The 23,581-nt window shown below is 40.2% G+C and overlaps 1 protein-coding gene across 1 annotated transcript in view; it reads right to left on the bottom strand.

The window, feature by feature from the left end:
* Positions 1 to 23,581, bottom strand: part of Slc24a3 (solute carrier family 24 member 3) — a 521,781-nt gene that overhangs the window by 57,977 nt on the left and 440,223 nt on the right. Inside the window, 2 exon segments of the mRNA XM_047540120.1 lie at positions 1,135 to 1,160; positions 12,165 to 12,239. Of these exon segments, the coding sequence (XP_047396076.1) occupies positions 1,135 to 1,160; positions 12,165 to 12,239 (101 nt within the window).

The raw sequence follows: 23,581 nt of genomic DNA, 5'->3' as shown, positions 1-23,581 counted from the left end.
CTGCTTCTTTTCTAAACTCATTCCAGGCTTTAAGTAATGCAATGAAAGTTTTCTAGCTACAGAGTGACTCTTAATTCTAAAAAGTTATTTCACACTCTTCTACTTCTAAAGATTAAATATTTGAAAAAATATAACAGGAATGCACAGCACAGGCTATTTCTATTTCCATTTCAAATATATTTGAATTGCTCCAAACTCATTTCAAGAATGGGGATTTAGACAGTTGTCCACAATGTAAATATCCTTCCACATATTTAATTTGGGTAAAATTTTCTATTTAAAGATTCACTGATTTTCAGAGCTCTGAGATTTTTTTTTCTTTGAATGTTAGACAGATCTTTAATGGGTTAAAAGTTACTGAAGTGCCTTGTTCCTGGCTCCTAACATATATATGGGATTTGGAATCTTGATCTTGGTTTGGATACTGATGAAGATTGGATTTGGAATGTCCCCCAAAGACCTGTATATTAGGTTCTTGGTCTTCAGCTTGGCATCACTGGGAAGTGGTGGAACACTTAAGAGGTAAGGTTTACTGGAAGACCTTTGGATCATTGAGCATTGCCCTTCAAGAGGATAGTGGGACTTAGTCCTTCTTCTTTCTTTTGCTTTGTTAACTCTAAGTGGTTCTGTTCTGTCATGTACTCTTGTCATGTCATAGGGCTCAAAGCAACAGGGCCAACTGATCATAGACTGAAACTTACAAAACTTTGAGCCAAAACAAACCTTTGTTCTTTATATGTTGCTATCTCAGTTATTTTGTTATAGTAACAGAAATTTGACTAATGCAGACACAATTTTAAAAGATTAACCAAATCTCAGTTATGGCCTAGCAAATGGTTGACTGTAGAGACACCCAGAAAAGTCACAACATCCAACATAATTGATAAAGACGCATCTAGCTATGAAGATTCTGAATGGAAGTCCCAAATCCAGTCCAAGAGAGAAAAACAATCTCTGTTTGATGAAAGTCAATATAATGTCTTGGTTGAGTTGGACAGAGGGTTCCCAGGATGTCTAGTTGTTCCAAGTCATCATGTCATTTCCCTTTCTTTTCTAATCCCTAACTCTGGCCTCCAATATATTTGGATCTGCAATATAACAAGAGTAAATTGAAAAAGGAAAAGAGGTACTTACCAAGAAACTTTTTCATCATAAATGAACTGTGAAAAAAATAAAAAGGATAGAAGATTAGACACACACATGCACACACACAATGTTTTTAGAATGCACACCATTCACCTTGCTGACATGGTGGTCATCAGGGCTGGGTTGGCATGGATCATGATGCACCTGTGGGCAAACTCCTTCTTTGCTGGTTGAGTTTTTTTTGCCAGTTTTAGTGGAAGAAGGTGTTACTGGCAGATTGGGGTGAGCATGTGTGGAGGGGTAAGCATCTGGTAATCCCATTGTTCTTGTAATTTCTATCTGGCCTGGAGTGCTAGAAAGAATGACTACTCTGTTTGGTAAAGCAACACACGTTTTGGAACTTACGTCTGGAAGGGCAGGTAAGAGCACGCATGGCAGGTCCTTCCCAAGGCTAGTCCCTTATGTGCCACCTGTGAGATTTCCACACATCTCTGGGCAACATGTTACAGCTTCATGGTTTTTATGCAAGTGCTTGAAATTCTATATATTCAATACTTTTTTCTTTTAATTGACCTTTTTTTGTTTGTTCTCTTAAAAGCATTTTTCCCCCAAAGGCAACTTTACATCACAACCAGAAGTGAAAGATCAGTACCCCTTTTCATCACATGTAGAGGTTAACTCTGAAAAAAAAAAAAAAATCAATGCAATCAAAACAAACAGTGTTTGCCAATCCTGGGTAGACACTGTTGGTGCTTATGCCTGGGACTGGGCCTGCCCTTCTGTGAAGGGAAAAGGTTAGGGGGGGTCAGAAGGAGTGAAAACCACAAGCACCCAACTGAGAGCCTCTCCTCATCTGTTGGGACTGAGAGAGAATATACAACAGGTTTTAATTTACTTAGTCCCTAGTCCATACACCATCTGTGGCCATTTCACACTATGGGAATTTATACAGGGAAATCAAGTAGTAGAGAACACTAGAAATTTTCAGGGGATTCCTTGATTTGTTACTGAATTCGTTCTAGATCTCAGCCCTGGTTCTAATTTGAAGTTGCTTTCATGACACACCTATCCGCCCAAATGACTTCTGGTGGAAATCAAATGGGCACACATATTCTGTCCAAGTGGGAAGCTAATGGCACGGTTTGTAGTTCTTTCTTTCCAAACTCACAAAATTTGGTGACTTTGAGTATGATTGTCCCTATGTGACCCTCCCTTCAGAGGCAGAAGCTGTCTGGAGATGCTAAGGCAGATGCCTGCAGGATCATCTGGGTATAAAGTGTCATTATGATACCAAGATGGTAAAGAAAGTCAACAATGTGGGCATTGCTTTTGTCCCCAGTGATTGTAATAATCAGCAGTTGTGTTGAGATGCTGGCCTCAGCTCGGAGATAGCTCAAAGACACCCATGAGGAGCTCTCCAGATATCTCCAAAGGGAAGGGTGAAGAAGAAAGAGCTGGCCTTGTTTGTAGCTCTTGCCTAACAAGCCATTGGGAAAAGATGTTGTCTTTGTCATTTCAGTTATTTTGGTCCTCGACATCAGGTTCAACAAGTTGACATTTGGATGAGAATGTCAAACCAGAATGGGAAGAAATTTAAAGAAACAAGGGAAATGACCCCATACTTCAGGTTGGACTGTATGGCATCCGTTCCCTGGAAGGCATTCATGGCTGTTCTGTATAGTAACCAGCTTTACACAAAATCATTGTCAAGAAATAATGGAACAGATCAAATCATCTAAGATGGAAAACATTGTATATTAATTAATTAATTAATTAATTCAATTTAGTCTCAGCAATGGCCTGGAACAATCAATTTGTAGCCACTTAAGAGAATTCAAGAGGAAAAGAGTTTATTAGACCAGGCCAATTTAATTTTCTTCTATTAGGTAAGGCAGACAATATCATATGATATGAAAGCAGCTTTTACCAGCCCTTATTCTATGTGATCTTCTCCAAGGATGGAGGCTTATGTCCTACAAAAGGAGTTGCTGGCGTGAACTCACCCTGGTATTTAGAAAAGTACCTTTTGTGTATCTTCCAGGGACCAGACATGGGACCAGTATGGCTTTAGCCACTGATTATTTTAAGAATCATATAGAAATTTAGAATGGGCTTAATTATACAAAGAACCCAAAACTGAGAATGAAATTTACAGGGAGTTCAATGAATCAGAGAAACAGTGGGTGAAGCCAGTGAGATTGGATGAGCTACCCAGGTAGGGACAGAACATCATAAACTGAAGTCAGGAGGATGGTTGTGGCCTTTGGAGTTGGGGTTTGGGATGTGGTTCAGGGAGACAGGGAAAAAGACATGCAAGTAATCCAATACCAGTACTAATAAATGGTAGAGATCTAGAAACACCCAAGCCATGGAAACAGTTCTCCCTTTGATCTCTGTCTGGCAGGATGAAGCCCCGTCCCTCAGGGTGCATGATTCCTACAGCAAAACCCAGAGGATTCGGCTGCCCTGTGGCTGATGAGCAAACACAGTTCAGGTTTATCCCTCTACTTAAGGGGATTGTGTAGAGAAATGAGAAGACTCAAAAGAACAATGCAAAGGATAAAAGGGACTAGAAATCAGACCTGTAAGAAAATCTAAAAAGAATCAGGCTTGTTTCTTTTGAAAAGGGAGGAGAAGTGAGTTATGAACTGTCTCCAAGCAGTCAGTGGTGTCAGATGGAGAAGGCAGGTGACTGGACATCACTTCTTCAGAAGAATGAAAATAAGAAAACAGGGAACAGGGGCTGGGATGCATGCAACTCAGTGACCAAGCATTTGCTTAACATGCCTGAACCAAGCCTGGTACATTCCCAGCACCAGAAAAAAAGAAAAAGAAAAAAAAAAAACTGGCACTGATCACAGAAGGCTCCTTTAGGCAATGATATTCCTGGATCACTCTGATGGGACATTAAAATTACTGTGTCTGAAAACTTGAAATGACAAGGACAGGCATTACTTTGACTTGAGGCTGTTGATGGATCAGGGTGAGGGGGTGATAGATTTGTTATTGAATTCTCTTGACACATTCCTCTGTTTTTAATATTCTAGCTATAAGACAAAACAACAACAACAAAATAACCCCCCATATAGCAGTATTCCTATTGTAAAAAGAAAACCTGAAATCATTTACACGCCTCTAAAACCAGAAATGGCTCCTCCAGTTCCAACTGGTCACCACTAGGTGGTGCTCATGTTCTAGTCCTCTGTCCAGGTCTATTCTGCCAAGACAGAGATGTTGAAGTCAGTTCAAGCCCATATTCAAAGCTCCCTTAGATCTCTTGGAGGAGAGGAAGCACCTCAAGGTGGATACACCACTGGAGAGCTTTCAGCTATGCTATTGCTGTGATGAGGCAAGGTGGCATTCGAGGGACAGTTTCTGAGTAATGCTCTTTCTTGGGGACAAATCATCTGTGTACTCATGTGAGTTGCCAGCGAAGGACCTCCCATCGTGGTCTTTGAAATTGACCCAGTCTTTTCCCAATTAGAGTTTTGAAAGCAAGCCTTGGGTAACAGCTCTTCTCTCTGTGCTCTGCTGGTTATTTGGATCCAGACACTGGGGTAGCACAGAGACCACACATGGGTAATACCAACTGATAACTGGGCTCCAAATTTGCTGAGCATGGGCTAGGCAGGGATCCTGACCTCTGACTCACATACTGTTTATCCAGAGCTGTCCTGGGCTTCACCCTAAGGTTTCCGTGTGTTCTACATCTGCGTTAAATGTGAACGAACAGGAATGAATTTATTAAAAAAAAAAAAAAAAAGCACTTATTTCCTCCAGGCTTCCCAGAAATGGTTGGGTACCATGGAAACCAGATTGTCAATCCTTGGGTCTGCTGTAGAATTCTTCCAAGCAAGACAGGCAGGTGAATTCCTAGATATCAGAGTCCTAGGGAACTGCCAAGAAAACGGCAGGTTCAGAATGGAAGAGTCGGGAAAGGCAACCCAGGAATGGCTCAGTGTGGCCAGGATAGGAGAGGCTGGAGGCTGGCTCTGCCTCAACATCACCACGTCAGGTCCTGGGTTTGCTTAGAGTAAGCTGCAACCATCAAACAGGGGCCGCATGTTGCCGAGGCTATGATTTCATAGCTGTATTATAATCAAGGTCACTATTAGAATTTTAAGCAGTGAAAATAACAGGAGAAAATCAACATTATCATTTTTTTTTTTTTTGGAAAGAGACATAAACCTTGAAATCTTTCTTTTCTTGCTATAAAATGGAAATAGGCCCCCACAGACTCTTCCCACTCAATAGTGTGTGTGGCGGGGAGGGACTCCCAGGGCTGATCTGTATTTGGAGTTCTTATTCAGTTCTGGGAGCAGGGGTATAAATGACTTAACAGAGACCAGGGCAATTACATCTGAGGAGAGTAATCTGATGGAATATACTGGAAAGCTGTTATGTGCACTGGTGTGGTTTACACTTTGAAGTTAAATGGTAAGTACTACTTCAGAACATCTAGAAATCTGACTGGATAGGGCTAACAGTTGCAGGAAGGCAGGAAATAAAGATGACCCAGAAGGAGGGCTTGAAAAGAGCTGGTTATCTCATAAAAGAATGTAAGGGCAGGCTACAGGGAAGAAAAAGGGATATGAAGATAATTTAGGATATAGGAGGTGAGGGCTGATAAAGGATTATGTTTGCTGGGCATGGCGAAAACAAAAACAAACACAAACTAAAATTTCTAAGTCATTTTCCTTGTAAAAACTGGGAGACTTTGCATGGTACGTTCTCTGAGTCAGCCAACCTATGTCCCTGTTCAAGGAGCAAATGCAAGAAAAATCCCAGCCCCCTCGTTTTCCCAGCAGGTCCTTTCTCCTACCCATCACAGGGACTGAAAAACAGGTAACCTTTGTATTCTCATAGTCAATTTGTTTTAGGACCTTAAATTTTGATCGTAGTCATTCCCTATGAGACTCTCCCACTTCGTCAGGAGGAGAGCTGAAATGTAAGAGGGGAACAATGAGCCTGAGAGATTCCAAGTCTCTAAATTGGAGAACAAAGCAGCTAATTCCCAGTGAAGAATGGGTCTAGGGGCTGGGGATATAGCTCAGTTGGTAGAGTGCTTGCCTCACATGCACAAGGCCCTGGGTTCAATCCCCAGCTCCAAAAAAAAAAAAAAAAAAAGAATGGGTCTAAGAGGGTAGGGTTATAGCCAGAGGACTAGGGCCCTGTCACCAGTTAGGCAGTGAAGGACAATCATCAACATGACCCATAGGATTTATTTTCTCCCATAGAAAGTTCAGGATAAAAAGATTTCTGGAGTATTTAAAATTAGTTGTCTTCACACACAAAAAGCAATAATTTCAGAAGGTGAAGGGACTATTCCTTTCTCTCTAAAAACAAGATCTCAAAAAAAGGAAGCAGACCCTCTATTCTAATAGGAGGATTGTGTGGTTGGTCAGGACAAGCATGATTTTAAAGACTATAAGAAGCAAATTTTTTGGGAGGAGAAGTTCAAATTCTGTTGTGGAGCAGTATAGCTGTACCATCTTAGATATCTGCACTGGTAAGCCTGAGATAAAGCTCTCCGAGCTTGGGCAAAGTTGTTTTACTTCTGGAGCCTTGGTTCTGCCATTTGTAAAATGGGACTCATTTATGTAACAGGTAGTCTGCGTACTCATGGGCATCAATTGATAAATCTTTTACCAGTTGACACAATGTAGTACTCAGTCTCAATGAGTCGATACTTGTTGAAAACTATGGATTCCCATTTTCCCTGGGACAGTTTACTCACTAGAATCGCACATACAATATGGTAACCACTAGCCACATGTGGCTATGTAAATGTAACTTAATTGAAACTAAGTGAACTAAAAATTTAGTTCCTTGGTCTAACTAGCTATATGTCAAGTGCTCAGTAACTACATGTGGCAAGTGGCTACCCTAGTGGATGACACAGAGTTCTAGACCATTTCCATCACTGCAAAAATTCTGCTAGAAGCTGACTGTCCCCCAAAGATCCATGTGTTAAAAACTTGGTCCCTATGATGGCAATATTTGAAGGCTGAGGAAACCTTTGAGAGGTGGAGCCTAGTGGGAGGACTTTAGGTTATTAGGGACATGCCTTTGAAGGTAGTTGCAGGACCCCATTCTCTTCCTGTTCTCTTTCTTGCTTCTTGGATTATGATGTGAACAGTTTGCTCCACTATACTCTTCTGCCAAAATGTGACAAACTTGCCAGAGGCCCAAAACAATAGGGTCACTTGAACATGAACTGGAACCTCTGAACCATGAACTAAGCATACCTTTTTTCTTATTAATTATCTTGAGCTTTTTGTTATAGTAACTTGAAGCTGACTAATACAAAGCACTGACTATCTCAGTGGCAGCACTGAAGCTGGGAGTATTGCAATGAGTCCTTCAGAGATGGAAAAGGAAATGTCAGCTTGGATCAGCTTCACTGCTGTGCCTGTGCCCAGGGTGCTCTGAGGATCACCCAATCTGGGGTCAATGTCTTCCCTGGCCCATCATCTGCAGATAGACAGCACTTGTGAACTGGATTTCTGCCCCAGCCCAGGATATGGGGAACCTGTTCCATAAGCCTGAAGGTTTCTCTCCTCTCAATGCTCATAGTCCCTGTCCTCAAGCAGAGATGAAGAGTAAAAATAAAGTATTTCTTTTAGGGCAGCTGTTTTGACTGGTGATGTAACGAATCATTTGCATTTATGTAAATTATATGATTATGTAAATTACAGTAACATTTCAATATAAGAAAACTGACAGTCCTACTGGAATTTAGAGAAAGGGCAGGACCAGGAGGCCTGAGATGCCCACAGTCCAAGTGATCACAGGGGCAGAAGAGAAGCAGCAGGAGAGTCTGCAATGGTCTGCAGACATTTGTTGGACCTGTAGGGTAGATGCACAGAGGGACACACTCCAAAGAACCCACATGCTCCCAGGGCTTAATAGGTGATACTTTTCTTGCAGAGACTGAAGTCATCGGCGAGCTTCCAGGCACATCCAGCTTTTCCATGGTCCGATGCTTAAGTGACACAAGGGCTAACGGGGGATGCTTGACTGGAGTGGGGGAAGGGCCATAAGAATCACATAATTTAGTTTGTGAAATTATAATTGCTTTAGAAAATGGCATATTCTTAATTTCTTTAGCAGCCTCCTGAAAACAAGCAAACAAACAAGCAAGCTAGAAAATAGCACAGAGGGGAGTTTAGGTGAAACCCAAATACCAAAGTGAATTGACTCTGTGTCTAAATGAACCGTTTTTGCTCTGTTAATTGCAGAATGCATATACTTGTCTTATTCTTGTGTTTCTGCTTTCCACCCTATTCATGTCCCATCTGCATCTGCTTACATTTCTGCTGATTTAGACTCCAGGTATAGCAATGCCCTTTGCACTTTCCTGGCCAGATTCTGAGTGCCCTGCCCCTCAGTTGACACCAGCATCTCTGGAGAAGCCCTCCTGCTGCTGTTTGGATCTCCAGGTTCCATGGTTTGTCCTTGGGGCTCCTCTATGTGTCTTTGAAAGACTCCCTGTTGGGGATGTATATAGAAAAGGCATCTGGTCCCACTAAATCCTGATTTACCCTGTGGGTGAATGAGCTCTTTATTTTATAGCCTCAGGGGACCAACAGTTCTGCCTTCTGAACATTTCAGAACCAAATAATGGGAGAAAGTATTTTTAAAAAACTCTAATATTTAAATAAATTGTTTGGGAAGGTTGATAATTATTTTGTGGAGAGGAGGAAGGCGTTTTTAAATAAAGGAATTTTAAGTTCCCACGACAGACTCCTATAGAGAAATTTGTATTACATAAGGAGAACTGGAAGAAACATGATTTTGTTACTTCGATATTTAGGAAGACCTAGAAAGAGAGTAGGAAACCTTGACAAATGCTAGAGTGTGTGTGAGCTGCAGTCTGAGTTTGGGGCATAGAAACTAGATTTGGGGACACTGTGAAAGTTACTTTGCTGAGTACTGTGCTTCTGGTAGGGAGATTTGTGCTTCTTAGGTAGATTTTGAGTCTTACATGCAAATGACCCTGGGGAGTGTGACCACCATTTAACAAGATTCAAATAATTTACACAGAAGAACAGAAGTCAGGAATCCAAGCAAACGAAAGCTACTTAAACTGCCAGGATTCCTTTTCCTTTGGGAATCTTTAAATTGATTCTAAAAATTATCATTGCTATGCCACACATGAATAGAATACCCTGAGGAAAGGGTTTCCAGCCATAGTTAAAGTTGTGTTTCTCAAAATGCAGTGCAGTTCTCCTGGCGTCCCCTCCTCTGGGAGTCAGGGAATACGCGGGTTGAAATGCGACTTCCTGGATCCCCACCCAGAATCTATGGAATGAAATTACCTGGGTTCTGCATTTCAAATAAGCATGCTGATTGTTTCCAATGCACTCAGAAGGTGAAGGAATACTAGTTAAAGTAAATAGAACCAAGTTAGAACCAAGACCTACCCTTGAAAACTCAGACCTTATATTTTCCACAGTTTCTTGGCAATGAAGACACATGATTTTCCTCAAAATCTAGTTTTGACCAAAAACAACTCTTATTTTGACAACTACTCTGTAAACAGTCCAAATCTGCAGGTGATGGCAAAGACTCATTTTATTTTGCAGTTTCTGTCGGCAAGAAAAGCAGAGCTTCCCTGGCAACCTGCACATTCAGTTACTCAGTTCTGTGATTTACGTGCCACACCTTGAGGACAGATGGTGGCTTGGCCCAAAGACCAGGGTTGGGTGACAGTGTCATCTGCAGCCTGAAGAAGCCAGACCTCTTTACTTCTTCACACAGCATTAGCAGCAATTACATTTATTTTATCTTGGACAAGTCTAGATACATTGGATAGAAGACAAATTATTTCACACATAGTCCATGAGGTGTCTATGCTGAAAGCAGGGAAAGAGGCTGCTGGAGGGGTTATCACCAGTCTGTGCTTCCAGGACCTCTCTTTATGAGCACAGGCATCTTTTTCTGGGCTTCAGCAACATGGCCGCATTTACTTACACTATCTTCTAAACATGTCTCTTGAAAAAGTAAGTTGCTAAAATCATCCTAATATACCCTAAAATGGCAGAAGGGCAGAGTGCACATGAGCAGCATGAGTTGCTCATTGCAGAACAAAGTTTGCTAGAAAGAGTGTTTGAGAAGTCTGGACTGAGATGACGAGATCTCTAGGTGACAGATGATCAGAACTTTTCTCTAGATAGCAACTGAGAATAAGAACACAGAGTTCATGTGTGTCCTTAAGTCTGTGAACCAGGACTTAAAAAGATGAAGCATGCCATTTGTTCCAACATAGCATTCCAATCCCTTCTGCTCAATCCTCCCAATTATTTAACCTGGGAGCTTTGGAGGACAGGGTTTGGAGCAGGTGTAACTCAATTTTCATGGTAGACCTTGTGATGGTTTGTAAACCAAAGATTTTCAGCATCAGGAACTGAAGTACCTATCTGGTTTCTTATGGCAAGTCTCTTACCAAGCCCCATATTTATCTTATTGACACAGAGAGTTACAATAAAATAGTGTACAGGTAAGTGCTTTGTGAAACAGGTGTGCAGATTCCTTAGTGGATCTATTCCTGTCTTGTAGGTAAGAAAACTAAAACCTAGAGCAATTGATTTCTCCAAGGTCATCAGAACTAGAAAGGAGGTATACTATGCAGGGTTCCTCAGACACACAGAACAAATATGAGATTATATGTGTATACATATACACATATACACCTACATGCACACATTAGATTAATTATGTAGTATTGGCTCACATTATTATGGAGTCTGAGAAGTAATCTGCCATTTACAAAAATGAATAACTCAGTTCCAGTCCAAGCCCAAAGTTCTGAAAACCAAAGAGTCAATAGTGTAACAGTTTGAGTCAGGAAGCCCAATAACCAGGAGTACTCATGTCCAAGGGCAGAGGAATTCATATGATCCATCTTAAGCAGAAAGAGAAAATTCACTCTTCCTTGTGAGTCCTCAAGGAATTGAATGCTATCCATCCATGTTGGTAAGAGTGATCTTCTTTACTCAGTCTACTGATTCAGATGCTATTATTTCCTGGAAACATCTCACAGATACACCGAGCCAAAAAAAAAAAAAAAAAAAAAAAATTTTACCAGCCAATGAGGCATCCCTTAGCCCAGTCAAGTTGACCTGTATAACTAATCATCACACGTAGGGACCAGAATTAGGAGTCAGATCTCTCAACTCCTATGTCAGTCTTCTTTCCAATTTACCACCATCTTCTCCCAGAGAGTTCAGCTTGTCAAGTTAAGGCATTTGGGTTTTCCCTCACAGGAACCTCTGATTGTTAAAAAAGGAATTGGCATTCACAGGTATTCTTGGTAGAATTTGGATGGTGCTTGATGATTGACTGGGGGAGGAGGGGTGGGCAGTCATGCTAACATGTTGCAACGTGACCTGCCATGAACTGCAGCAGAGATGCTCTCTCAGTTCAGGCCACGGATGCAGAAAGCATGAACCTAAGTGGGATATGGGAGTGCATGCTGGGGAGATTTTTATGAGAAGGAAATCCACAGGACAATTAAGCTCAATGGATATAGTATGAGTTGGGGGAAAGCTCAGTTTTCAGGTTGGGTGGCTAGGATAGGAATGGGGGATGAAATACAGAAAGAGGGTCTAGACTCAGGAGAACACATCGATAGTTTAATTAGAGACATGCTGAGTTGGGGACATGAAGACTCTTGTAGAGAGTTGTTTATCCACTCCTAGATTTGCAGAGGTGTCATCACAAAGGCAGTTATGGTCCGGGGTGCTGGGGCAGGAAAGGGAATGTTCTAGGAAGTTTACAGACTGAGAAGGGTAAGAAATAAGTTCCCAAAGTGGGGGTGGTGGGGAAAGGAGTCACAGAAGAGCCAGGAGGCAGGTGAGAAGGGAAGATCAGGAGGGTCACAGAACTCTTATGGACTCAGATAACCTATGTCAAAACACCTGAAGACAAGCAGGGGTTCTGGCTGATCAAAGTAACTGGAAGAAACAAGGTCTGCTCCATGCATGGACAGACACTTGCTCACTCTCCACCAGTGTCCTTGAGTCAAATGGAGAAGCCACACATCACCCTGGTGCTGAGAAGTGAGAGCAACTTACCACAATGAGCGCGACCACAGACAGCGTGTAGTAGATGGAGTCCCTCAGCAGACACCAGGAGGAGAGAGCCACAACCTAAAGGAAAAGGGAGACAAAGAGAACACCAAACAGGCTATCAGACTGTGCAAGTGAGATGGTGTGACTTCTGCAGGCTCTGGCAGATGATAAACCAGAGACACAATCCCATACCTATGTCTGCAATCCTGGATTCAATTACTCTGCCAATCAATGGGAATTTACTGAAGGTCCTTAGGTGTTTTGGTCTAGATCTTCTGAGAGGCAGATGCCAAGATAGAATTAAACTGCAACAATCAGATTAGGAGGAGGTGGTCAGTGACAGACAAGGGGAAGGGACCAAGGCAGCTGGAAGTATCATCCACCCCACCACGACCCAGATCTGACTCCTGCAAAGAAATCAGGGAAAGTTGGGTGTTTCCTGGTTCCAGGCCAAGGAAGGTACAGCAAAGCTGAGGGTGGATCGTCAGTACAGAGTTTCCCACTGAAGGACTCTCATGCCACCCAGGAACAGGTCTGCCCTAGCATCCTGAACATCAAGGATGTGAGAGGTGCCAAGTTGTTCTGTGCCTTTGTCAATGATTATAACATCTGCTACAGGTGCTATTCCTGCATGGAAGGAGCACCTGAGCTGGGCTCAGAAAAACCCCTTGTACAGTCCCCTGCTGACCCTCTTGCTTCATCTCTATTATGTGCTCGATCTTGTTGGCATTAATTGATTTGCCTGGTGATCTAGAGAAAATGTTAATCTTCATAGTGGGGACATGTCCCTTTAAAAAGATGCTGGCTTGGTTGAGACTAGACCAATAGGCACATTGCTAGAGGCTCAGGCAATAAGGGCAGCAGGAGAAGAAGGCCTGTGGGTTTAATGAAGAGGGCAGTGGGGACAGGGCTGGGTGTCATGGGGATATGGAAGGATCTGTGGACACCTGTTCTAGAGGAAGAGTTATTTCTTCCTGATGAATCCTTCAAAGACTCTTTCTGAGGGGTACTTAGTATTTTTTGCCTGTTCATAGACAGGTTCCTTTTGGAAGACCCTTATGAAGACGTCTGGGGATGTCTGCAGAACCATGCCAGAAGGTGGTCTCGAGGCTGTCACTCATAACTCCCTCCATCCTTCTTCCCTAGCAGAGCATCTGTTACCCCATGGCCACTGCACATTTATGTGGCCACTTTTGCTTTTGGTCTAGTAAGTGTAAAAGGATACTGCAAATATCAGCACTCTCAGGTGGCCCAATGGCAAACACATAGCACACACCAAAGACAATTGGAAACAGGATCCCAGGGACAAGGCAGACTTTTCTACCTCTGTTGTCCCTTGACTACTGTGCCATCTATAAAGCCCAGGCAGAGTCAAACCAGAGAAGGCTTTCTGGTTTCAAATAACATGAAAGATATGACTTAAATAGAACCATAAATGAATAATGAGGCTGGTCTCTCTCCATTAAACACATTCTTCCACTTGTTATACTGACACTTAGCTATTTTCTGTTGCTATTTTTGCCTTGTTAGGTTTTATATTTGTAACTCTAAGTTACTAATGACAGAGTTGTCCAGAAGAGGACTCACAACACAGAGATCACTTCAGAACAAATATAAAGTATTCCTTACTTTTTCATCTCTCTCTCTGTATGGTAAACTCTTAGAACCTGTGGTCATCCCTCACCATCTATGCAGTAGATTAAATTGGACCAAATTGTTCATTTGCCACAGGTTATAAAAGGTCTTGAACATTTATTTATTATCATCATGCAAATGGACTTAGAACATGAGGCAAATATCAATTTTGAATTTCTTTTAACAAATTACTTGGTGTTTTAAAGATGGCAAATTGAACACATACATTACCTTTGCTCTTTCTACTATACTCTAACAAGATGATAGTAAAGGGATTATTTTCAAACAAGTTTAAACTCAAAAGCCATATAGACTAGATGAGATGATCAGAGCAATGCAGTTTTGGAAACTGGAAAGCAGAATACTTGGTCATTCATCTGATAGTGAGGAAAGTTCTGGAAGTGGAGCTAAAGATGGCACTGAAAACAAGACCACTGAAAAGGTTCTTTAAGAAGTTAATCTTCAAACATCTTTCTTTATTTCAAGCATCCCAACTATTGCCCATCTGTCTCTTTAACAGAAAACAAGAGATTTAGCAGTTGAAGAACAGTAGTTCCAGAAAACAGAGAAAGCAGAGGGGAGTAAATATTTAAACAGTTAAGGAGTAGTTTTCAAAAGTTAAGGATGTCTTCATTCAGAGTCAGAAGGCCCACTGAGAGTCTGGCACAATGGAAAAAAAAATTTATGCAAGATGCTGAATCATGTATTTTCAGAACACTGGGACAGTGTCCGTGTCCTCTATTCTGTACCATTGATCCACCTTTCTATTTTGGTACCAATACCATGCTGTTTTTGTTACTGTTGCTTTGTAGTAGAGTTGAAGATCTGGTATTGCGATACCCCCTGCTTCACTCTTTCTGCCAAGGATTGCTTTAGCTATTCTGGGTTTTTTATTCTTCCAGATGAATTTCATAATTGCTTGCTCTATTTCTGTAAGGTACATCATTGGGATTTTAATTGGAATTGCATTGAATCTGTATAGCACTTTTGGTAGTATGGCCATTTTGACAATATTAATTCTTCCTATAAATACAATTTTCTCATACTAGACAAAGGGGCCAAAAATATGCAATGGAGAAAAGATAGCCTCTTCAACAAATGGTGCTGGGAAAATTGGAAATCCATGTGCAACAGAATGAAACTAAACCCATATCTCTCACCATGCACGAAACTAAACTCAAAATGGATTAAGGATCTCAGAATCAGACCAGAGACCTTGCATCTTATAGAAGAAAAAGTAGGTCCAGAGCTTCAACATGTCGGCTTAGGACCAGACTTCCTCAACAGGACTCCCATAGCACAAGAAATAAAAGCAAGAATTAATAACTGGGATAGATTCAAACTAAAAAGCTTTCTCTAAGCAAAGGAAACTATCAGCAATGCGAAGAAAGAGCCTACAGAGTGGGAGAAAATCTTTGCCAATCATACTTCAGATAGAGCACTAATCTCCAGAATCTATAAAGAACTCAAAAAACTCTACACCAAGAATGTAAATAATCCAATTGACAAATGGGCTAAAGAAATGAATAGACACTTCACAGAAGAAGATCTACAAGCAATCAACAAACATATGGAAAAATGTTCAACATCTCTAGTAATAAGAGAAATGCAAATCAAAACCACCCTAAGATTCCATCTCACCCCAATTAGAATGGCGATTATCAAGAATACAAGCAACAACAGGTGTTGGCGAGGATGTGGGGAGAAAGGTACACTCTTACATTGCTGGTGGGGCTGCAAATTAGTGCAGCCACTCTGGAAAGCAGTGTGGAGATTCCTTAGAAAACTTGGAATGGAACCACCATTTGACCCAGCTATCCCACTCCTTGGCCTATACCCAAAGGACTTAAAATCAGCATATTACAGAGATACAGCCACATCAATGTTCATAGCTGCTCAGTTCACAATAGCCAGATTGTGGAACCAACCTAGATGTCCTTCAATTGATGAATGGATAAAGAAAATGTGGTATATATATACAATGGAATATTACTCAGCCATAAAGAATGATAAAATTATGGCATTTGCAGGCAAATGGATGAAATTGGAGAATATCATGCTAAGTGAGATAAGCCAATCTCAAAATCCAAAGGAAGAATGATATCGCTAATAAGTGGATGATGACACATAATGGGGGGTGGGAAGGGTTAGTGTTGGGGTTGGAGTTGGGTTTAGGGAGGGGGGCAGGAATGGAGGAAGGAAGGACTGTATAGAGGGAAAAGAGGGGTGGGAGGGGTGGGGGGGGAAGGGAAAAATGGCAGAATGAATCAAACAACATTACCCTATGTAAATTTATGATTACACAAATGGTATGCCTTTACGCCATGTACAGACAGAGAAACAACATGTATCCCATTTGTTTACAATAAAAAAAAAAAAGAATACTGGGACAAAGTACAGATCTTAAAAACTACTAAAGAGAGAAAGGAGAGAAGGAGAGGGAACTGGAGATCAGTGGTAGAATGCGTACTTAGCCTTCAAGGCCCTGGGTTAAATACCCAGCACTGAGAGAGAGGGAGAGAGAGAGAGAGAGAGAGAGAGAGAGAGAGAGAGAGAGAGGATTTATATACAAAGAATCAAAATCCAAATGACATTCCAGTTGTAACAACAACGACAACAACAAAAACCCAAAACTAGAAGCTAGAAGCATTAGGAAAATAGTTTCAATGTGGAACTCTATGACCAAACAACTTATTAATTAAAGGTGTGAAAATAGTAAACATAAAAATTCAGTTATCTTAATAATTTTACTTCCTATGCACCCTTTCTGGATAAAACTACTAGAGGACCTAATACTCCATTAAAATAAGGGAATGAATCCTTTGTTACATAAAATTAGGTTATAATAAAATATAATACTTCGCAACTAGAAACTATAATAATTATTGAAAGAACATTTCAAAATAATGGTGAAATATTATAGAAGGAAGGTAGAAGGAGTTTCCAAATGAAACTTTTGCAGCAGTCTTATAAAGCAACACAGTCAGACTGGAGCAGGTCAGAAGACTACAGAGGAAATGACGCTAAAGAGAGAAAATTGATGAAAATATCTAATAATTTTGAATCTACAGAGAAGAGGTTAGCGTGTTCTAGGAACAGAACTTAAAAGAATTAAAGAAACAGAAAACAACAAAATAGGCAATTATAACTCAAGGAAAAACAATGATGAATCCTTACGTATTAAAGACTCAGTTATGAAGAGTGGTAATATAGTCATACTAAATTAGACAGTTTGCTGTCTACTCAAACTTAAAGCTATCTGGGGGTGATGGGATGTTGGGTAGTAGCGTTGGGTAGGGCTAAAAGAGACCTAAATCCTTCTCTTTGAAACTGCAAAGTTGGTGGAAAATGTTTGCAACTGAAAAATCAAATACCTGCCACCTAAGAATGTTATTTAGAGACTGAGCAAATACCAGGAAAACTCAAACTAGTGGAAAGTAGTTGCCTCAGAAGAGAGTGAAGCTGATGCTGGTAAGAATGGAAGATGTTTGTTTTACATAACAAACCTTCAAGAACTGGTTGCCTCTTTAAGCTCTGAGCATGTAAAAATATAAATTATAAAAATTAATAACAAGAAAGTATAATACAAATATCCACTTTATAATTACTGCTGCAAGAAATACTTGTACTAGGTTTAGATGTCAAATTTGAGTGGATAGTGCTCTCTTATTAAAAATAGAATTTTTTTCAATGTTTGAACTGTCATCAAATATCTGTGCTAGATTTAGAGATTACCCTTAGCAAAACAATTATTTTTCCCCTTATATATGTGATGAGCTGGAGCACAAGTAGAATTCAAAGAAGAGAACAATTTCTTTCCACACTCTGGGGGGAATTAAAAAAAGGGACGCACCCCCAATCATTCACAATTCTGCAAGATTTATCGTAAGGGCTGATTCTGCAAGATTTATCATAAGGACTGTGATCATGAACTTGTGTCCACTTACCTTACCTGAGACTATGATTCACCACAACAGCAAATATTAATTCAATATTTCCTGCATCCAGGGAAATTTAAAAGGTTTATCTCCATCAATTCTCCTAGCAACCTAATAAGTTCAGGCTTATCCTCATTTACCAGTAAATCTGAGCTTGTCAAAGTGAAGAGACTTGGTAATATCATATCAGGAGTATTAGGAAAGACCTGGGATTTGAACCCAGGAAGTCTAGGTTGTAAGTTCCTGTAACCACACACTATGCTACAGTGCCTCCCTGGGAGCAAGGATGGGAGAAGCCCATTTGTGATGTCCTCTATGGGGGCTTTCTTTTCTCCATTACTTTAAGTCATTAAGTCAAGTACTTGAGAGATAATAACCAAAGGGGAATAGGAGAAGTCTGGACGATAAAAAGTAGTGGCCGCAGTTGAATTTAAAAATCAACTGATTTAAGGAGATTCAGGGCAAGTGATCAAAGCATAAAGAAGTTGCCATACAGACTATGGCTATGGATACATTCTAGGTATGGATCTGTTTTAGGAGAAGAGAGTCATTTAAATAAATACTGAAACTACTTGTCCATTTGCCTAGTTTCCAAAAACAAAATTCATGCCTTTGGTAATTGCATGCTTCATTTTTCTGCAAACATGAATACCTGAATCCTACGGGGTCTACATGCTTCCCTTTGCTTCTCAGGGAAAGTATTTCATTTTTCAAAATCTCTGTATGGAGGCGGCAACTATCTGAATCAGACCCTGGATACATTTCCCGATTTCCTGGCAGAGAGGAACAGGGCATCTCTGCATCAAAATGCGAGGCCTTTTACATCTGTTGGCAGGTCTCCCCCAACCCAGAACAGGTTGATGAGAAGACAGCTCATCATCCATAGCACTTTGCAAAATGACTGCAAGGAAGATAGACAAGTCATTATGGTGAGGAGAACAGAATAGGGGTCCTGGGAGAAAACCAACAGTGAGTAATTCTACCCTTGACCCTCATTGATCAAACAATACAGATGGTACAGATTACAAAAGGCCATCTGCCGGCAAACTACCCCGTAAATTCAGCCAGAGACTGTTTTCCCCCTATAGCTCTAGGAATCCCTCCCAGCTGGAATTTCATCTTGATATTTCTTTTTCTATTTCTGGTGTGCCTTTCACACATTCTCTATTGAATATGCAGTTTCGGTTTCCTTCCTATCATTTCATTTAGTTTCAGAATGGCATAATGCAGGGAAAAAAAAAATCACACTTCCCAAACACAGGAAAACACATTCTCTTGTCATCTGGAATTCTGGCTCCTTTTAGAAGATTAAAACTGATTGTTTTTTAAAAAAAAAAAAACAACTGTATTTTGTGTATGTGGATATGTATTGTAAATATGTATACATACATAAACAGTACTAATGGAAATACATAGTTGTTTGTGTATAATACAATATGATACTGATGACATTTTTTTTCTTGATGAATAATGGAATTTGACATTGCAGGCACATTTTAAAAGGTGCGAACACCCTGAGTGTTTGCTTTTTTAATGAAAACCATTGGAACAGACAAAACACCATAATGGTTTATGATATGAATGTACTATCATCTCAGAGAAACATTATTTCACACAAATTTCATGGAAAAAAGATTTGAAAATTTTTAACGTAAGTTTTGTTCCAAGCTTTTGAATGGACGCAATTTAAAATTTTTTTTTTATTGGAAACAAATGGGGTACAACTTGTTTCTCTGTTTGTACATGAAGTAGAGGCATACCATTTGTGTAATCATACATTTACATAGGGTAATGGTGTTTGATTCATTCTGTTATTTTTTTTCCTTCCCTCCCACCCCTCCCACTGCTCTTTTCCCTCTATACAGTCCCTCCTCACTCCATTCTTGCCTCCCTCCCACCCCCCATTATGTATCATCATCCACTTATCAGCGAGATCATTTGGAATGTACACAATTTTTTAACAGGCAATTCTCATCTAAGAAAATAAAACCACACAATTTGGAGCTAGGACATGGCTCTAAGATGTCCCTGGCCAAAATCTGAAGACATCAGTAGCACAGAAGTTCAGGCAGGTGAGGGAAATCTTGATATACCATCTGTTCATTATTTAAATATACTTTAGTGGGGTGGGGGGATAGGGAAGAATAGAGTTAAAAGACTTCTATCTTGGAAAAAACACTGAAATGCAAAAGACTCTACTTTCTGCAAGTTTACTATTGAAAATGGACAGTAATAACTAGGCCATGGAAAAAGACAATGCCACGCTTTTGCAAAATATAATGAACTTCTGCTTATTAATCTTCACAACTAGGCACATAAAATGAATTCATATTTTCAGTTTTGTTTTTTTCCAAAGAAAACTCATTTTGAGCTCTAGTTTTATGTGAGGGAAATACATAACAAGCCAACAAATGGCTACTAGTGATATATTTAAATCAAAGAGAGGCTGCATCAAGACAGTGAAAACACAGGGTAATCTTTTGCATACTATTCATCGAGTATGCTGAACAAAAACCACAGATGTTCATAATGACCTGGGTGCAACATGGGGCTCAGAACTGTCTTCCCAATCTTCCTCAGCATTATGAACACTAGTTTTCATGTTAAATGCAAGTTATTGCCTGTTAGGTCTTCAAAATGTGATAGTTCAGAGTGTTTACACACACACATCAGAAATCACAGGGAACTGTCTCTGCTGTGGGGAAGAAAATGATGGACTTGGGGCTGCAGAGCTGTTGTCTGCTGTGCCCCTGGAGTCCTTTGCCTACTCTGGGGACCAGTGTAGGGATATCTGCATTCACTGCCAGACACTGATATGCCAGCATCTAGCACAGCATTTGGCAGTATTAGGTACTCGATATAAGTTGGTTGGATAAATGTAGTGTGTTTAGGGTCATTTCACTTCACCAGATGTGTCGGTGTGGCTCCACCAAGAAACAGATCCAAATTTGAATGAAAATAGTTCACTGGGGGAGGTGATTCTGGGAAGCATTGTTGGGGAGAGTGGGAAAGGAGGCAGTTGGCAGAAGGAAGATATTAAGCAGTGTATAATAGCGGGCAAATGGGGCTTAATTCCAGTGGAGACCCCAGGAAGATTGTGTAGAGTATGTTTTCCCTCTTGTTTCAGCCAAGCAGAGAGGGAGCTGAGGTCTTTATCCACCGACTCCTATCAGTCACTGAGGATTGCAACCCAGGAGTGTTAACATTCTGGTAGTTTCTTACTTCAAGGGCAGAAAACAGAGGCTTCCATGACTATAAGACTTCTCAAAGAAATGAAGGTCTGGCAGTTGGCAGTCAGGCAAGTGGGAATTGAGCTGGTAAGGGTAAGGGATGATAGGTGGGCTTTGGCAGTGTCTGTTCTAAACAAAAACATGAATTGACACAATGTTATGGTTTGAATACAAGGTGTCCCTCAAAGCTTCTATGTTAATGCAGAGATATTTACAGGTGAAATGATAGGACTGTGAGAGACATAACTTAATTGGTCTGTCCTAGTTTGAATGGACCGATTGAGTGGTAACTGTAGGCAGGAGGGGCATGACTGGCAGAGGTAGGTCACTGGGGGCATCTTCTCTGTGGTCCCTTGCCCTCTCTCTGCTTCCTGACCCTGCCATGAGTGGAGCAGTTTTCCTCCCCGGGGCCCTTCCTCCATGATGGGCTGCCTCACCTTGGGTTCAGAGTAATGAACTTGGCATCTATGGACTGAGATCTCTGAAACTGTGAGCCCATAATTCATTTTTCCTCCTCTAAGTTAAACTTTTCAGGTGTTTTGGTCACAGTTATGAAAAAGTTAACCAAAACACACAATAATCTAATAAATTAAGTACACACACACACACAAAGTTTTGTAATCTTTACAATACAATCTTATATAGTTTGAATCTTTTTGTTTAATTTTTTAAAAAATTTTTACAACTGCATTTTGATTCATTGTACACACATTGGGTACAACTTTTCGCTTCTATGGTTGTGCATGAAGTAGATTCATACTAAGTGTCCCCAGAAGGCCCCTGTATTAAAGGCTTAGTCTCCATTTGGTACTGTTGGGAAGTATAATGATTTTAAAAGGTGGGGCCTCGTGGGAGGTTTGGTCATCCAGGGCATACCCCTAAAGTAGGCACTGAGACCTCAGACCCTCCTCTTTCTCTCTCTTGCTTCCTGATCATGAGGTGAGCAGCTTTGTTCAACCATGTGCTCCTCACCATAATGTGCTGCCTCACCACAGGCTCAGAAGAAACAGGATCAAATGACCAGGAATTGAAGCTTCTGAAACTGTGAGCCAAAATGAAATTTTCTTCTTTTAAAGTTGATTTTCTCAGGTATTTTCTTACAGCAATGGAAAGCTGATGAACACAAAGCTGATCCCTCTGATGCAAAAAACAGGCCACACTAATTCATGCTGTTTCAAGTCAGGAATAGCATTTCCCTGATCCAGTAAAATCAGAAAGTAGGGCTTCTGGAGGCCGGGACTATTCTCAGGATGTTGATTCCTGAGTATGCTCAGTTTGTGAAATACCATTGAGCATTTCATTTCATACTTATAATATAGATATAGGAACTTTTCTGAGTATGCATGTTACTTCAATAAAAATGTTATTCAAACAAAATGAGACAAAAATGAGATTACAATGTTAATTATCATTGTTAATATTATATATTAGTTTTATTATTTATTTTATTTGGGGAACTGGGGATTGAACCCAGAATCTAGCTCTTTTTATTTTTTATTTTGAGGCAGGGTATTTCTAGATTGGCCTCAAACTTTCAATCTTCCTGCTTCAGCCTTCCAAGTAGCTGGGATTACAGGTGTGTACCACCAAGCCTGTTACATATTAGTTTTAATATCAATTACTCCATCCTAACTTGGAGTTGCATTATTAGTAATGTTGCCAAATAAAATACAGGAAGTTCAGTGAAATTTGAATTTCAGGTGAACTCTGAGAAATTTTTAATATAAGCATATCTCAAATGTCCTATGGGATATATACTATAAATATATTCATTGTCTATCTGAAATTCAAATTTAATTAGGTATCCTGAATTTTTATTTGCTAATAATTTGCTACTGATTATGTTTTGAATATTGATTAAGATAACTATTTTGCCTTTCCTTCGATAAGAACCCAAGTAGAAGTTTAATGATTTTTGGAATAAGTGTTCTTATTCCAAACCTTTTCTACATTACCCATGAAGTAGAAAATATAAATACATTACCTATTATTTCAAGTTGGGTATTGAATGTTCTTTTATTCTGGTTGTTTGGCCTGATCAATTTTGTCATCTTTGTTGCTTGTTAATTGGAATAGCTCCTAACAAGTACATTACAATTTTGGGGGGTAAAATATGGGGGTGTTTCACAACACCAAGACTTTTAGCTTCTTTCAGAAAACTTGAAAGACCAGGCAACCATGTGTTGCTGTGGGGTCGATTAGCAACACCCTCTTTAGAACTGTCATTAATAGAACATGTGTTCTTAAGCTTAACGTGAGCCCCCAACATCAAAGCCATTGGCCAGCTGCTGTCTACAACTCTGTGTTATTATTTTCCTTAGTCCTGGCTGCTTCACTCACTTATTATGTACACCTCAGTCTTGGAGAAATACACATTTGTGAGTCCTGACTGGAAAGAGTTATATTCATTAGTATTGATAGTGCTGAATGCAACCAGTTGTTATTTATTCAAAATTCACCATGGTGGGGGTTCTTAAACATTTTCTGTGTCAGGCACCCCTGGATACTTCATGGATCTCTTTTCAGAATGGTGTATTAAAAGGCATGCAATAAATAACATAGAGTTACTATGAAACTGATGAATTGAAATCCAGTTATCTGAGCACTGAAAAATGAA

The sequence above is a fragment of the Sciurus carolinensis genome, chromosome 2 (genome assembly GCF_902686445.1).
Source record: "Sciurus carolinensis chromosome 2, mSciCar1.2, whole genome shotgun sequence".
NCBI lineage: Eukaryota > Metazoa > Chordata > Mammalia > Rodentia > Sciuridae > Sciurus > Sciurus carolinensis.
Note: the sequence above shows the minus strand (reverse complement) of the source record. Positions and strands in the feature narration are given on the sequence as shown.